Genomic DNA, 17,309 nt, shown 5'->3' on the forward strand with positions numbered 1-17,309 from the left:
AGGTGGATGGTGGCCATTGGGAGGAGGCTACGGAGGCGGGTAGTGACTATGGTGGGGTGGGGACCACGACCAGTGCCGGAGCCGCCGCCGTGGACGGACGCCCACCCAGACCCTCCCCTAGACTTTGTGCTGGTGCGCCCGGAGTTCGCACCTTAAAGGGGGGGTTTATGTCACGCCCTGGCCTTAGTATTCTTTGTTTTCTTTATTATTTTAGTTAGGTCAGGGTGTGACATGGGGAATGTTTGTGTTTTGTCTCATTTTGGGTGGTTATATGGAAAAGGGGGTGTTGGGTTTAGAGTATGGGTTTGTGTTGAGTGAGTGTTTCTAGGTATGTCTAAGTTGAGTGAATGTTCTAGGTATGTCTATGGTTGCCTGAGTGGTTCTCAATTAGAGACAGATGTCTTTCATTTGTCTCTGATTGGGAGCCATATTTTAGGCGGCCATAGGCATCAGGTTTTTGTCGGGTCATTGTCTAGGTCTGTGTCTGTGTCTAGGTTGCATGTTTGCATTTCGTTCGGTTCTAGCTTCACGGTCGTCTATTTTGTTGTTTTCTTCGTTCGTTTTCTCCTAAATAAAGAGAAGATGTATTTTTTACATGCTGCGCCTTGGTCCTCTCTCTCTCCCATGGTCGATCGTGACATTAACAGAGACAAAGAAAGCAGATTATTTGTGTAAATAGCAACACCACCACCTTTGCCTTTCCTATCAGCCCTAAACACATTTTAACCAGGGCTTTATCAGTTAACCAAGTTTCAGATAAAAATATCAGGGTCTGCCTGAGAGGTCCACATCCTGACACGATCCATTTTAGGTAATAAACTATGAATGTTAAGTTGTTAAAATGTCAAACCTTTTCTGCATTTAAAATCACACAGAGTTTCAATACAAGTCAGATTACTTTGAGATTTCAGAACAACAGGAGACTCAAAGATTGGATTATGAAAGAAAACAGTAGGAATAGCAATGAAATTTCTCCAGTTAGCACCATTTGGCCTGTCACCACTTTCAGACACAACATGTGGAACTCTCACAGTGACCAAAGAGGAGATGGTAAAAACTGACTTACATGTAATGCTAATATTGTCCTCACATCTATCTATATATATATATATATATATATATATATACTGCTCAAAAAAATAAAGGGAACACTTAAACAACACAATGTAACTCCAAGTCAATCACACTTCTGTGAAATCAAACTGTCCACTTAGGAAGCAACACTGATTGACAATAAATTTCACATGCTGTTGTGCAAATGGAATAGACAAAAGGTGGAAATTATAGGCAATTAGCAAGACACCCCCCAAAACAGGAGTGATTCTGCAGGTGGTGACCACAGACCACTTCTCAGTTCCTATGCTTCCTGGTTGATGTTTTGGTCACGTTTGAATGCTGGCGGTGCTCTCACTCTAGTTGTAGCATGAGACGGAGTCTACAACCCACACAAGTGGCGCAGGTAGTGCAGTTCATCCAGGATGGCACATCAATGCGAACTGTGGCAAAAAGGTTTGCTGTGTCTGTCAGCGTAGTGTCCAGAGCATGCAGGCGCTACCAGGAGACAGGCCAGTACATCAGGAGACGTGGAGGAGGCCGTAGGAGGGCAACAACCCAGCAGCAGGACCGCTACCTCCGCCTTTGTGCAAGGAGGTGCACTGCCAGCGCCCTGCAAAATGACCTCCAGCAGGCCACCACTGAGCATGTGTCAGCATATGGTCTCACAAGGGGTCTGGGGATCTCATCTCGGTACCTAATGGCAGTCAGGCTACCTCTGGCGAGCACATGGAGGGCTGTGCGGCCCCACAAAGAAATGCCACCCCACACCATGACTGACCCATCGCCAAACCGGTCATGCTGGAGGATGTTGCAGGCAGCAGAACGTTTTCCACGGCGTCTCCAGACTCTGTCACGTCTGTCACATGTGCTCAAGTGCTCAGTGTGAACCTGCTTTCATCTGTGAAGAGCACAGGGCGCCAGTGGCGAATTTGCCAATCTTGGTGTTCTCTGGCAAATGCCAAACGTCCTGCACGGTGTTGTGCTGTAAGCACAACCCCCACCTGTGGACGTCGGGCCCTCATACCACCCTCATGGAGTCTGTTTCTGACCGTTTGAGCAGACACATGCACATTTGTGGCCTGCTGGAGGTCATTTTGCAGGGCGCTGGCAGTGCACCTCCTTGCACAAAGGCGGAGGTAGCGGTCCTGCTGCTGGGTTGTTGCCCTCCTACGGCCTCCTCCACGTCTCCTGATGTACTGGCCTGTCTCCTGGTAGCGCCTGCATGCTCTGGACACTACGCTGACAGACACAGCAAACCTTTTTGCCACAGTTCGCATTGATGTGCCATCCTGGATGAATTGCACTACCTGAGCCACTTGTGTGGGTTGTAGACTCCGTCTCATGCTACCACTAGAGTGAGAGCACCGCCAGCATTCAAAAGTGACCAAAACATCAGCCAGGAAGCATAGGAACTGAGAAGTGGTCTATGGTCACCACCTGCAGAATCACTCCTGTTTTGGGGGGTGTCTTGCTAATTGCCTATAATTTCCACCTTTTTTCTATTCCATTTGCACAACAGCATGTGAAATTTATTTTCAATCAGTGTTGCTTCCTAAGTGGACAGTTTGATTTCACAGAAGTGTGATTGACTTGGAGTTACACTGTGTTGTTTAAGTGTTCCCTTTATTTTTTTGAGCAGTGTATATATATATATATATATATATATATATATACATATATATATATTACATTACATTACATTACACACACAGTACCAGTCAAAATTATTTACTATTATTCTATTTTCGACATTGTAAAATAATAGTGAAAAAAAAGTGTGAAACAAATCAAAATATATTTGAGATTCTTCAAAGTAGCCACCCTTTGCCTTTATGACATTTTTGCACACTCTTGGCATTAAGAAATATATGTGAATGAAATATAGATCAAACTGGAGATGTTTAAATACAATGGTTAAACACTGTTGGGATGTTCTCATGTTCACACTCACAGGCTATTAAACACACATACTAAGCATCAGTGAACATTTCAGTTCATTGATGGTTAATTGGCTCTAACTCTCTGCTCGGTGGTGTGTGACAGGGCAGAGAAGGAGTGGGGAGATGGTATACGTGGCATCTCACTCAGCGCTGCTCGCTTCGCCCTCATGAGGCTGGAGGAGGGACCGCCTCACACCAAGAACTGGAGGTCAGTGAGTCACAGAGAGGGGTACTCACAACTAAAAGATACACTTCTATTATTGCACAAGCTTTAGTCATCATCTGTACCATACTGAACTCAAGGGAAATGTATTTGATTATATTGAGATTTGATATTCATGAATTTTATAAACAGACATTATCCATGGTATTTCTGCCAGTTTCCAGCTTTAGTCTCACTGTAAATCTGAATGTTGATATTCTTGCTGGTTAGGCCTCAGATTATGGTTCTGGTGAGCATGGATTCAGAACAGAATGTGGAGCAGCCTCGTCTGCTGTCCCTGACCAATCAGCTGAAAGCAGGAAAAGGTCTTACCATCGTGGGTACCTCAGTGGTGGGCAGCTTCCTCAACAACCATGCAGAGGCCCAGAAGGCAGACCAGGTCCGTACTGTCTGAGAGACACACACACAGAAACAGTAATGAATCATTTATGAATCATGTATAACACCCTGATCTCTCTTCTACTGTGTGCTCCAGTCTCTGAGGAAGCTGATGGAGACAGAGAAGGTGAAGGGTTTCTCCCAGGTGGTGATCTCCTCCAACCTGAGGGATGGAACCTCCCACCTGATCCAGGTAGGGGGGCTGGGAGGCCTGAAGCACAACACTGTGCTGGTCAGCTGGCCACGCACCTGGAAACAGGCCGAGGACAACCTGCGCTTCAGGAACTTCATCGGTGAGTTAGAGGTGGTCAGATGACAGGTTTTTCACTATGCTAAGAATGCTTTGGGAAGGTCTTGTGTGTTATCATCATCATATCCTAACTCATGTTCAACACCTCTGCAGAGGTGGTTAGGGAGACGACTGCAGCCAGCATGGCTCTGCTGGTCCCTAAAAACATCGCTGCCTACCCGTCGAACGGAGAACGCTTCACTGAAGGCCAAATTGACGTGTGGTGGATCGTCCATGATGGAGGCATGCTGATGCTGCTGCCCTTCCTTCTCCGCCAGCACAAGGTGGGATCCCATTTTGGGGATTTGGAGAGAACATGTTTTTCAGTGTTTGTTATTCAGCAATCAGCCATAGACTTCCTTGTGATGCCAGGTTTGGAGGAAGTGTAAGATGCGCATCTTCACCGTGGCCCAGATGGACGACAACAGCATCCAGATGAAGAAAGACCTGATCACCTTCCTGTACCACCTGCGTATCGATGCCGAGGTCGAGGTGGTGGAAATGGTGAGAGACAAAAACACTTAGATTTTTTTAACATATGCTCCGTACAGTGATGTATTGGGGAGAGCAATGGCAGTTCAGTCAAATAATGTGCATTGATATGTTTTAACACCCATTTGCCTTTTTAGCATGACAGTGACATCTCAGCCTATACATATGAGAAGACTCTGGTGATGGAGCAGCGCTCCCAGATCCTCAAACAGATGCACCTCACCAAAAATGAGATGGAGAGAGAAGTAAGCCCTGACACCTCCCTCATCTAATGTATAACTCATACATAGGTAACTGACTATGATTTAATATTACCAGTGTGGTTGTTAGCAATCACCAAACAAAGCCATAGTGGCCAAAAGAAAGCTCCTATGGTTTATCTAACCCCTTTTAGTACCACTTGTGTTGAATAAAACAATGCCCTTATAGATTATCTGAAGGTTTTTTAGCTCACCTCTACCTTGTTATTTGTATTCAGCCAGCCATCATCACTCACTGAATTTGAAATGCCAGCAACAGGGCAAGGCAGCAGGGGAATGATTATAATTACTGAGCTAGGTTTAAAATGCAATCTCTTTGTCTGTACTTGCCCAGTCTGATCTGTCTCATTAATCAAGAGAGCAGACTGAACAATATTAACATCAGATAAGATAAAGTGTGAGGACTTACAGAACAACCTGTGTGCTCTTACAATGACTATTCCACTTCAAAAACAAGTATTCATTCAATAATGTCATGCATGTAAATAATAATAATAATAATACAGAAAAACACATGCTACAGAACATAAGCATCAATTCTGGCTTTGTGTTGAGCTATCCACCGCTCAGTTATAATCTGTCAAGTATTGACACATTGCTTCTCTGTGATTTGTTGTACCAGTAACTTACATATCTCGACTCAAAGTCTCATGTTTGAACTCTTTGTCTTTCTTTAAAACCTCTTGCTGCTTTGATTTCCACAGATCCAGAGCATCACTGATTCATCCCGTGGTTCTATCCGTCGTAAGAACCCGTCTAACTTGCAGTCTCAGCAGAGCAGTGAGGAGCCGGCAGGAGTCAGCGTGGAGGAGAAACCAGAGGAGGAGGTACAGAAGTGTCCTCATACCTAACTCTCTGATCAACCTTTGTACTATGTGTAAAGGATGCCACACTGCTTGCTTAACGAGCACCGATTCTTCCTGATTTGGCTCGCACTGAGGCTCCAACCAAGGACCTGTGCCTTGCTAGCGCACGTGACCGCCCTCCTAAAGAATCTTACCAGTCAGCGTCACGTGAAAAGCTAGCTATTCTCTGGCATAAGTGGAGACACTTCAGGCTGAGGAGTAAGTTTCACACACCATGTGCTACATTCACCCCTAAAACTTAAAAGTTACTCAACAGCAACCCCAGTGTTGAGCTGAGCGCAACTGTAGATCTGAGTCACTAGGCACCACTGTAATGGACATCACGCTGCTTGCTTAGCTAGTACCACATCCTCCTGATTCGGCTCACACCGAGCCTCAAACCCAGAACCTGTGCCTTGCTTGCACACGTGACCATCCCTCGTAAAGCATCTTACCAGTCAGCGCCACATGAAAAGCTAGCTATTCTCTGGTGTAATTGGGGACATTTCAGGCTGAGGAGTAAGTTTCACACATCCCCATGTGCTACTCTATCTGTCCTTCATTCTGCTGTGTTTAAATGGTCCTATTATTTCTCACCATCTCTCTCATCTGCTGCATGTTTCTTTGTTCTGTCTATCCTCTGTCATCTCTAGGCCTACTGCCTTACCTCATCCTCTGTCAAAATGCCAATTCTCTCACTTTGACATTGTTCTCTGGCGTGTAGCATTTTAAGGGGACCTTTTCCTTTACAACATAAAGAAGGGATATGACAGAACAGCATCTTACCTAGTTTCTTTGTTACAGTGCCCCACTTGTTCTTTCAACTCACCGCCCAGCGGTGGTCTGGTGCTTTTATTACGTCACCCCAACTGACAGATCTCTTTCTTTCCTTCACCCTGTCACGTTGTTGCGTGGTGTCCCTCTCTTAGTCTGTGGCTGTCTCCCGCCCTAAACAGGTGCAGCTGATCCACAATAAGAACCCCACATCCCCCACCACGCCCACAGGGAGCGCTGCCACCCCCGGGTCGGAGGTGCAGATGACCTGGACAGACAAGGCTGAGACCCAGGCTGCAGCAGGCCACCCAGAGCAGGGCGGGGTCAAAGACATCTTCAACATGAAGCCGTGAGTCTGCTCTCACTTTCACTTTCAATCACGTGTCCAAAGGCTTGTGTGGACTACTCTCTTAGGGAAAAAAGGTGCTATCTAGAACCTTTAAAGGTTCTTCGGCTGTCCCCATAGGAGAGCCCTTTGAAAAACCGCATTTGGTTTCATGTAGAACCATTTTGGGTTCAATATAGAACCCTTTCAACAGAGGGTTCTACATGGAACCCAAAAGTGTTCTACCTGGAACCAACGAGGGTTCTCCTTTGGGGACAGCCGAAGAATGCTTTTGGAACCCTTTTTTCTGGGAGTGTACTCCTAAACCGTGTTAAATGCGGAAGACACATTTCAGTTGAATGCATTCAGTTGTACAGCTGACTAGGTATCCCCCTTTCCCTTTCCCTTTAAAGTAAATAGAAAATAAGGACAAAGTATTTATAGGTTGTTACTGTTGGGGGGTGGCAGTTGTTTATAAGCTAGTTTCAGAAGTAATACCACAAAGGTTTGAAAGGCTTTGAGAGTCATCCGCACAACACAACTTCTCAATGTAAGTTCAGTATTGTAAAGATCTCTGCATTGTCATTCTCTTCTTACCATGCTGCAGGGAGTGGGAGAGCCTGTAAGTATTATACTAGCATGATGTTTAAATGTTTTCCATGCATGTTGTGAAATAGCAGTAATGATGCAACATGCATTCTGTACTGTACTCCTGTCTGTCCCGTCAGGAACCAGTCCAACGTGAGGCGCATGCACACAGCGCTGAGGCTCAATGAAGTCATCATGAAGAAGTCCAAGGAGGCCAAGCTAGTGCTGCTCAACATGCCTGGACCACCCAAGAACCGCATGGGAGAGGAAAACTGTATCCTATCATATCTTTGTCATGTTATATTATAAACTTCTGTATTTTATAATACTATAACAATACGTAGCTTCTACTGTCATAAATGTAAGTGAAACCAAAGTGCTCAACAGGATAGCTAGCATGAATAGGCTACAAAAGCCAGATGTGAAAACTTGCTTATTCCTTAACTCTAATCCTTTCTCAGATATGGAGTTCCTGGAAGTCCTCACCGAGGGTCTCAACCGGGTCCTCCTAGTACGTGGTGGTGGACGCGAGGTCATCACCATCTACTCCTGAGAGACCTCAAATCAAATCCACACGCCTTCACCTTGCATCTTAATGGTTTATGGCCCCTGCTTCCACTCCCCCTGCTCACTTTGCACTATGTAGTTAGTACCCCCCCCCCCCCCCCAAACGCACCAGCTGAATTCTCCTTTACTCTCAATCACCTCTACCAGCATCATGTCTGCTCCTCTCATCATCTCGAAAGCTGTGGCATCAAACCTGTTTAGGTTCTTCAATGGCTATCAGATCACTAGATGTCAAATGGCACATGAGTTTCTTCTTATACAGAGGAGTGGACATATTCAAAAGACAAATTATTCCCCAAACTAGAGGTCAGATGTTTTTGTTGTGTTTGTCCTTGTGTTTTATTTTATCTGTCTGTCAATCTTGTTGCTTTTCTTCTTATTTTTGTAAGGATGTGGGTTACTTGCAAGAGAAGGATGGATATATTCTCATTGCTAGTCTATCATGTTTTTCTTTTTATTTATTTATGCATTAATTTATTTTGAGAATACAGTTAATATGTTTTTTGTTGTGCATTTGGTTGTTTTATGTTATGTACATTATGATGTGTTGAAATCATTGAGGGAAGAGGGTGGGTCGAGAATTCATCAGTCATCAGCAACATGTCTTCCTATGGATTGTCACCTTGAGGACACCTGAGCAGCAGTGAAGTATATTACAGTCGGAAGGAAGGAGAGAGGAATAGCGTTCATACCAGTCAGTTCACAGGCGGTATTTGAAATGTACTTAATGAATTGAATACATTTAATTTGTCGTTGAACTGACTCAATTATGATGGAGTTGGTGTTGACCACAACCCTGGCTTTTTATACTGTGAAGAAAACAGTACAATGAGATATTTGAAGTTGCTAAGAGACACATCATGACCTCAACCTTTGACCCCCCCCCCTCCCCAAAAAAAGAAGCTGATTACCGTAAATAGTGTCCTTTGTCCAATCATTCAATACATATTACTACTAGCTATACCTTGAGAGTGCTGACAAGACCTTTAAGTGGCATAAACTATTGTTATAGCAGTGATAGGACTGTAAGAAGAAACCGTGAAAAATGTATTGATATAAAGTAGATAATAATTGCAAGAAACTACTGTGTTATAATCTAAAACAAAATTATATTTGTTTAATACTATCATACCAAATGGCAAACATTTCAATATTTTACCATGTAGTAGTTTACATAAAAAAATGTGAATTGCTAATTTAGAGACACTCAGAAAACTATGTTTGTGATACATTGATATATTTTTAGTAAATACATCTGTTTTTCTTCATCATGATTTGGTTTACACTAATTCCAGTCTAGAAATGTGAATTCTATAATTCTTGCCAAATACAAACATACAAATTGTGCCATATGAAAAGAAATAACTTTTTGATACAAACCTCTTTGTAGTACCAAGGCAAAACTATGTATTGAATTGACTATGTTTAAGGTTGAATTTAGCAGTGAAATTACAACTGGTTTGAATGGATAGTTTTGAACCCAGCATTACTGCGAATCTTCACAACTTTGTACTAGAATGGGAAGAAACATCATTTATTTTCAATGTGGCACAGCTATTTATTTGCTAAATATAATATTACTGTCAATTCCTAAGTTCTGCACATTTACAAGGTCATGTCTAAAGCATCAACTCTGAACTAATACATGAATCATAATAATTATTTTTGTAAACAAATATATGGAAATAGATACATATGTGTACATACAGGTAGACCTCGTATTTCACATATTCGTTTCTGTGCAGTGGAGGGCACTGTTTACCATGTGGTAGAAACATATATAAAGTATATCTATATAAATAACTCAATTATTTTTTGTATTATATTGTTTTCAAAAGAAAATGATTGAATTTTATTTATTGAATAGTTGATGTAAAATCTGGATATTTTGTGTGTGATGTGCACTGTATTTATGTGAAGGATATCGTTTATCTACCATATTATGACATGTTATAGAGGTTCTAAAATTTCAAAAGCTGCTATACTGATCCATGTGTAAATATTGAACCAAAAACATATGGGGGATTAGGAAGGGCATACAGGGTTGGGGTGAGCTGAATAGCAAGGCAGCTAGTCAGTGGTTTTCAATACTGTCCTTGAGTTTCAACAGTAAGCTACATTTTGCTCCAACAAATCACATAGTCAATGGAGTTGTTAACTGACTATTGATGTTGACATGACGCTGTTTTTGTGAGAGAAAAAATATATATACAAAATAATTCACAGCTGGCATTAGTCAACCAACATCTCCACTGAGCATTATTTAGTTGGAGCAAATGCAGCCTACTTGAGGACCAACATTGACAAATATTGCTCAATATTAAGTTAAAGATTGAAGACCTGAAACAGTAATTTGAATTAGATATCTAAGTGCAGTTCTGAGGGCAGATAAAAAGTATATTGAGTTTATTTGAGATATAAAATATTCAGGTGTTTCCCAAATACGTTTTAAAATGAGGGGACTGACAGTCCAGTGAGGGGACTGACCTTTTTAGGTGTTTGACTGGTCCCTTAGATCCCAGTAAGACACACCAGTAAGTTTTGTTGACAGCTTTTAGCTGGGGAAGAGGTGATTAGGTCTGGGGTCTTTCTAGAAGTTAGTGGTAAATAGTTATCCTCACTCAGCACACTTACTAAGTGTCACAAAAATACTACCTACAATCAAAATAATATAATCTTGGAAATATTTAGCTATACAGTATATATAACTATTTAAATAAAATCTAAAATACTATAATGTATATACAGTAACTCAAAATATTAACATGATATGACTTGTCTGAAAGATGACGGTTGAAAATAATGTATTATATCCCTGTTTGCATGGTGTTTGTAACAATAGTGTCTTCTTACTTTTTATTCTCGCTGAACTCTTATTTGGATTGAGTAACGCATAAAGTAAATTGGCCAAAGTGTATCTTTTGAGCTCAAAATAGGTAATTGTTTATTCTCGGAAAACCCAGACACAGCTGGAACATTGTTACATTGTGGGAGGCAACCCGCCTGACTATGGAGACTAGTAATTGATTCAATATGTTTGGCCTCAGTCATCAATTAACTACAGAAAACATTAAAAGATATGGCGATTTGGAATATGAATTTTTGTGTCAACTGGGGATCTATGCATTTCAAACCTACTCTAAACCTAAAACATAAGACATTTCTTGGGCATATATTTTGTCAGAATATGTGCAAAGTTCAGCTGTGTCCATCCCCATATCAACAGTTTGACATGGGTGAAAGATGTTATCCGGGCTTGGGAGTACACTGCTGAGCCTATTGTTGCATGAAGCTGAAGTTTCAAATGCTGCAATCTTCGGAATCAAGTAGTTCCAAAGCTTTTTTGTGTGTGGAGTTATTGGGTACATGAGACGACGAGCGTTGGAACCATCGAACTATAGAACTAGAATATCTATGTTTTGAAAATGGCTGTGTGTTGGCACATGGATGTCCGTTGTGCAGAGCATCTGTATGTTTGGCTACAGTATGGTTCTTAGATATGTGGTTTCTTTAGACACATAAAATCCTCCCTTATAACCAACCAACCTACTGATTCACCAGCAGTGTGACTGTGGTAGTTATTAATATTATCAAAGACAACAAAACCAGGGCTTCCACCTTTGGCAGAGGTCAAAGAGACCTTTACAGTATGGTATTATATTCACATGTTTGATGACTCCATCTCTAGAAGGGAGAGGGATGTCAGTGACAGAATTGTTGCAGTAAAGCTACCATCCTTCAGGTGTTTCCCAAGTATCATGTCCCAAATATCAGGGCTGTCAGAGTTAACTTGAGTTAACTTTTTGTAATTTTAGGGTACTAATTATTTGCATTGTCTGGAAATGTTCAAAATACCTAATATACAGCTAAAAACAACAATGCAATGTCAAAACAAGTTGACATTGATGATAAAGAAAGTGTGCTTTAACAATGTACCTAATTCTGCTTATCATTAGTTTGGACAAAATCAAGGTGTCAGTATTATTGTAATGCTTTTTCTATTTAAAAAAAATCTTAAATTACTGCTCAATTTGAGTTCATTCTTAATTTGCGATTAATCACATCAAATCCTGCGATTTAATTCGATTAAATGTTCTTAATTGTTTGACAGCCTTAGAAATATACACTGAGTGTACAAAACATTAGAAACAACTTCGTATTATTGAGTTGTACCCCCTTTTGCCCTCAGAAAAGCCTAAATTCTTCGAGGCATGGACTACAAGGTGTTGAAGCATTCCACAGGGATGCTGAACCAACTTGAGTCCAATGCTTCCCACAGTTGTGTCAAGTTGGTTGAATGTTTTTGGGTGGTGAACCATTCTTGATACACATGGAAAACTGTTGAGCGTGAAAAACCCAGCAACGTTGCAGTTCTTGACACTGAAAACTGTGCCATTGGCACATAGTATACCCTGTTCAAAGGCACTTAAATATTCTGTCTTGCCCATTCACCCTCTGAATGGCACACATACACAATCCATGTCTCAATTGTCTCAAGGCTTAAAAATCTTTCTTTAACCTGTCTCCTCCCCTTCATCTACACTGATTGAAGTGGATTTAACAAGTGACATCAATAAGGGATCATAGCTTTCACCTAGTCAGTCTGTCATGAAAAGAGAAATGTTTTGTACACTCAGTGTACATTAGAAACCTTCTCTTGAGTAAAAAAAGATGTCAGATAATCTAAATCTTTTAACAAACAGGGTGTGAAAAGGGCTCTCAAATCCATGTATCCTTACCCTGTTACATTGGACCTTTACTTGCGCAGACTACATTGAAGTTATGAAAGTGTTCATCAGGAATGCACTTCTGTTTACAACCCTGTAAAAGAACCTGAATAAACTCGGCCAATTTATTTAGACCATTGATTTATTCATTTAGAATCCAACATGTTATATTGCTGAGAGGCTATTTGTGTCAGTCCAAAGCAGGGACAGGCTTTTCACTGTGATAGTTCTAGCGCATATGTGCACAATTGTGAATAATTGTGATTGGTTTAATGCATGCACGTAATGTATACTGCAGTGTGTTTCTGCAATTTAATATTCAGCATTTAAATTATTTATATTTATTTATTTTACAATTTAGGTAAAGAATTTGTGGCCACAAAAAGTAAATCACAGTGGTAATATAACTGCAATGGTCTTACTGTGCACATTTGCTCAATAATTGTTGATACATGTTGATTTAGATTGAAAATGATTCATTATGAAATTATTTAACTGAAACACTGAGTTTGCCCACAATACAATTATGTCAGCGACTTCCAGTGTAATCAAAAGTCACAGGGGAAATACAACTTTAATCAATCATAACCCTTGTGAAGGGCTATTCAGTCCAAGGAAATCTAGACACACAATTCTATTTGTAGAACCTTCCTCTACATCTGTGTCTCAAATGACACCCTTTATTTGCAATGTTGGGCACTTTTGGACTTGGTCAAAATCTGTGCACTATATGGTGAATTTGAGAAAAAAAAACTGCCATTTTATGTACAAGCTCCAACTGCTGTATTGCACTTCCACCCATATTCTTCTAAAATACCAATTGTTTTTCATACAGACCTATTCTTGATTAAGCAAGGAACTGTTTTGCTGTTTTAACTGAGGACAATGCATAGTGTGAGGGGGATTTTGTAGCTTTTACTGAGAATGGACTACTGTGCGTTCTCTATTCTGGTTTCCTAAGACTTTAGAACCTAGTATATGCATGTAGATGTGCCGTTTTCATGACAGTGAAGTAAACCTCAACACATTGTATTAATGTTGAATAAGCCTCCTTTTTTTTAGAAGGTTGAATTTTTGTGCAACCCTCATGATTCCTTCATCATCTCCAGAAGTGTGAGCACTTAACGCAAGCAGGAGAAAAAAAACAAAAGCTAGTGTTTCTAAATCTTCACGTATGATACTCTATTTATACTTGGTCCATAAGAGCATTGTAATGCATTTTTAAATGTAGACCTTTATGTAGATCTATGAATAGCTATCTTGATTAGTAATTGTTTTGTGTTCACAATTTTATGTTACCTCTCCTAGGAACAAGAGTGATGATGTAGAAAAAAATGTAGTGGAGTGTTCAGATATGTCTGTGTCTGCAGTGTGTGTGTGTGTGTGTGTGTGTGTGTGTGTGTGTGTGTGTGTGTGTGTGTGTGTGTGTGTGTGTGTGTGTGTGTGTGTGTGTGTGTGTGTGTGTGTGTGTGTGTGTGTGTGTGTGTGTGTGTGTGTGTGTGTGCATGTGTTTGTTTGAGAGAGGACATTGTATTTAACGAAAAGATGAAGAATAAAGATGGGACATCTGTAAATAAAACAGTAATTAACAAAGTAGAGCTTAGATGTTTAATTTGTGTGTCAATGCAAGTTTAATATTTTACAGATATAGAACTATGTATTCTCTATTGTGTTCAATAATGATATACAGTATAAACAGTTATTTTACTGTGTTGTTTTACCATGTCAAAGGCGTATACATCAATGGCTAATGGTTTCCTCAAACCATTTTATAGATTTGTCTGCACAAAATGCAATAAACTGAAGTCATTTTATTACAACTTTGCTTGCAGGCGTATTCTTTGTTTATAGCCAAACTATTGAGGGTCTTACTAAACAGTTCAAAGCATATTAAATGCTTAAAAACACTCATGAACTTCTTTGGTCCAGTGACATTTTCTAGACAGGGAAATACTTTGGGAGTGAAACAGTACTTTTATATGTGAGGGGGGCAGGAGACCATTCCAGTCAGATTGAGTCGTCACTACAGACCCGGGTTCGATTCCGGGCTGTGTTGCAGCCGGCCGCGACCGGGTGACACATGAGGCAATGCACAATTGGCCCAGCGTCGCCCAGGTTAGGGGAGGGTTTGGTTGGCCGGGATGACCTTGTCCCATTGCGTTCTAGCGACTCCTGTGGCGGGCCGGGCGCATGTACGCTAACACGGTCGCCAGTTGTACGGTGTTTCCTCCGACACATTGGTGCGGCTGGCTTCTGGGTTAAGCGAGCAGTGTGTCAAGAAGCAGTGTGGCTTGGCAAGGTCGTGTTTTGGAGGACGCATGGCTCTCAACCTTCGCCTCTCTGGAGTCCGTACGGGAGTTGTAGCGATAAGACAAGACTGTAACTACCAATTGGAAATCACGAAAAAGGGAATAAAAGGCTATTTTTTAAAATATATAATAATACATTGTTAGAGGTAAAAATATGTATATAATAATAATACATTGTTATAGATTAAATGTTTACCATAGAGCTGTTTGAAAAAATTGTGAAATAGCATAAGCAGGATAGGCAGACACACCCCAATGCACTATTTAAACTCAGACTGTTATGACAAGTGTTCTTATCTCACCTAGCAAAGCTCAAGAGATTGTAGGCATATTTTTCTTATGGACAAAGTGCACCAGAAGACCTTGTTTTTCATATGACACTTGCATCGTCATATAGTATCACACGTCTTACTCAGTCATACAATAGCCACAGTATGAGTCATAATACCCATAAAACCTAGCGGTCAAACAGGGAAATGGTTCCAATCATTTTCCCACCATTAATTTTTCCCATAGGGACGTTTTGATAACCATGTAAATCTCTCTTGGACAAGGTGAATATTATCAATACATTCAGCTGTATTTACCCCCCAAAATTAAATGCTAATTAGCTTTTAATGTGGCGATCATAAAGAACTACAAATGCCATGATGATCGGGATGAGACTGCCAAATCGGGGGCAAAGGTAAGAATCTCTGGATTGACAATCTAATGTTATCTAAATGTAGTAATGAATAAATTGGCAACATTTATTTAAATGTAAAATTCTGTGAACTGTCTTGTACAAGCTTGAAATTGACACAATGCCTGTCAGCAAAGGTGTCAGCTAGAGATGATGTGCAGGAGCTTGCAGGGATTTGTAATTTTGCATGATGTCTACTTTTATGCCAATTATAATTTTTCGAATCTGAGAGGTAATAGAGCCGACTATATTGATAAAAGTCACATTGTCTGAGAGATATTTACACGGTTATCAAAACGTCACGCTAGTGTAATCCTACACGAAACATAGCCCTTATTTTAAGTGTTTCTAAAAAATGTATGGTTAAAAAAGAATTGGAACCATTTCCCTGTTTGATCAATAGGTTTTATGGGTATTATGATACGCTCACTGTGGGGCTCTATAGCATACAAATTGGATGACAATTTATCATACATCTTGGAGGATGTATAGTATTATACATCTTGCTCTGAGAACAGGTTGCTTGTTGCGCTGTAACAACAAAGGAGAATTACGGGGAGAATTAACGTTGGCGTTTAGGGTAACTAACGACAAAGGTTAGGATAATTTTACGTAAAAGGTTAGGAGAACTAAAACAACGGTTGTAATAAAAATTGTGTGAATTTACAAAGCAAGTTAAATGTATTGGGTTAGGTTTAGAATAAAAGTTATGCCGACAAAACTCAAACACACAACCTTTGGATTGCTAGACAGTCACGGGTTACACCAATCCATCCTCCTAGACCAACCTCTCTACTTTCATTGCTGTCTAAATCTTGGAGGTGCTCAGAAATACATAAAGTATGTTTCGTATGGCTCTGAAGCCAAGCTGTTATGTATGGAAGTATTTTGAAGTCTGGCCATTTTTTTTAATGCACTTTATTTTGTATTGCTTTTTTAAATGTATCAATGCGTTTTAATAGCTTTGAATGTTTAAGTTAATTTCAAATGTTAATAGTATATTTGACAAATCCTTCGTTTTTTTTGTGCAACTCATAAAGTAAATTAACTTAGTTCGTACTACATTCATTTCCTCTTGCTTTTTCAATGTAATGCATGGAAAAGATTGTGTAAGAACATTCAGGTAACCTTAGCGGAATTAGCTAATTATCAAGGTCAATGTTTTTATATCAAAAGTAACTAAATTACTTTTACTCTGAGTACTTAGACTGCTCGAGTGGTGCAGCAGTCTAAGACACTACATCTCAGTACTAGAGGCATTGCTACAGACACCCTGGTTCAAATCCAGGCTGTATCACAACCAGCTGTGATTGGGAGTCCCATAGGGCAGCGCACAATTGGCCCAGTTTTGGCCGGTGTAGGTCATCATTGTAAATAAGAATTTGTTCTTAACTGACTTGCCTGGTTAAATAAAGGAAAAATACACACATTTTACTCAAGTGAAAGAAAATGTAATTATAGTAACTAAAGAAAAGGACTAGAGTGGACAGTATCTTAAGCTAGTTTACGGAGTGATATTGCCACTACGGTGCATCTGTAAGAACGGCTTCCAGTTCAGAGCAGTTATTAACTAGAAAAAGGACACAGGAGCACATTGAGGGGTAGGATGGAGATATGGTATTGCTTGTAAGGCAGGCAGGTATGATAGGTAAGGTTCTGAAATTATGTTGTGGTTTTGGAGGACTCTAAAGGGTAGATACAACACAGACATGATTAACCAGTGTCATGACTAATAACATAATATAAAGTAGCCTATACAATATCAATAACAAGCTAGTATAAACTGGGATATTGAACATGCAGTACTCGACATCCCTACTCCATTGAAGTTAACATTTTTAAGGGTAAAGTAAC

At 40.4% G+C, this 17,309-nt stretch overlaps 1 protein-coding gene across 3 annotated transcripts in view; it reads left to right on the plus strand.

Annotated features, from left to right (window-relative positions):
• The window catches only part of LOC129861062 (solute carrier family 12 member 5-like), a 135,696-nt gene that overhangs the window by 111,916 nt on the left and 6,471 nt on the right, over window positions 1-17,309 (plus strand). The window contains exons 16-26 of one of the 3 annotated variants that reach the window (XM_055932128.1): window positions 3,100-3,204; window positions 3,430-3,598; window positions 3,695-3,890; window positions 4,001-4,170; window positions 4,259-4,390; window positions 4,516-4,623; window positions 5,343-5,465; window positions 6,413-6,606; window positions 7,190-7,204; window positions 7,311-7,444; window positions 7,632-14,284. In XM_055932128.1, coding sequence (XP_055788103.1) covers window positions 3,100-3,204; window positions 3,430-3,598; window positions 3,695-3,890; window positions 4,001-4,170; window positions 4,259-4,390; window positions 4,516-4,623; window positions 5,343-5,465; window positions 6,413-6,606; window positions 7,190-7,204; window positions 7,311-7,444; window positions 7,632-7,723 — 1,438 coding nt within the window. In that variant the 3' untranslated portion in view covers window positions 7,724-14,284. Of the gene's footprint in view, window positions 1-3,099; window positions 3,205-3,429; window positions 3,599-3,694; window positions 3,891-4,000; window positions 4,171-4,258; window positions 4,391-4,515; window positions 4,624-5,342; window positions 5,466-6,412; window positions 6,607-7,189; window positions 7,205-7,310; window positions 7,445-7,631; window positions 14,285-17,309 lie in introns of those variants that run through there. The other 2 variants (XM_055932129.1, XM_055932130.1) reach the window with 2 other exon arrangements.

Source organism: Salvelinus fontinalis, chromosome 8 (genome assembly GCF_029448725.1).
Source record: "Salvelinus fontinalis isolate EN_2023a chromosome 8, ASM2944872v1, whole genome shotgun sequence".
Lineage (NCBI taxonomy): Eukaryota > Metazoa > Chordata > Actinopteri > Salmoniformes > Salmonidae > Salvelinus > Salvelinus fontinalis.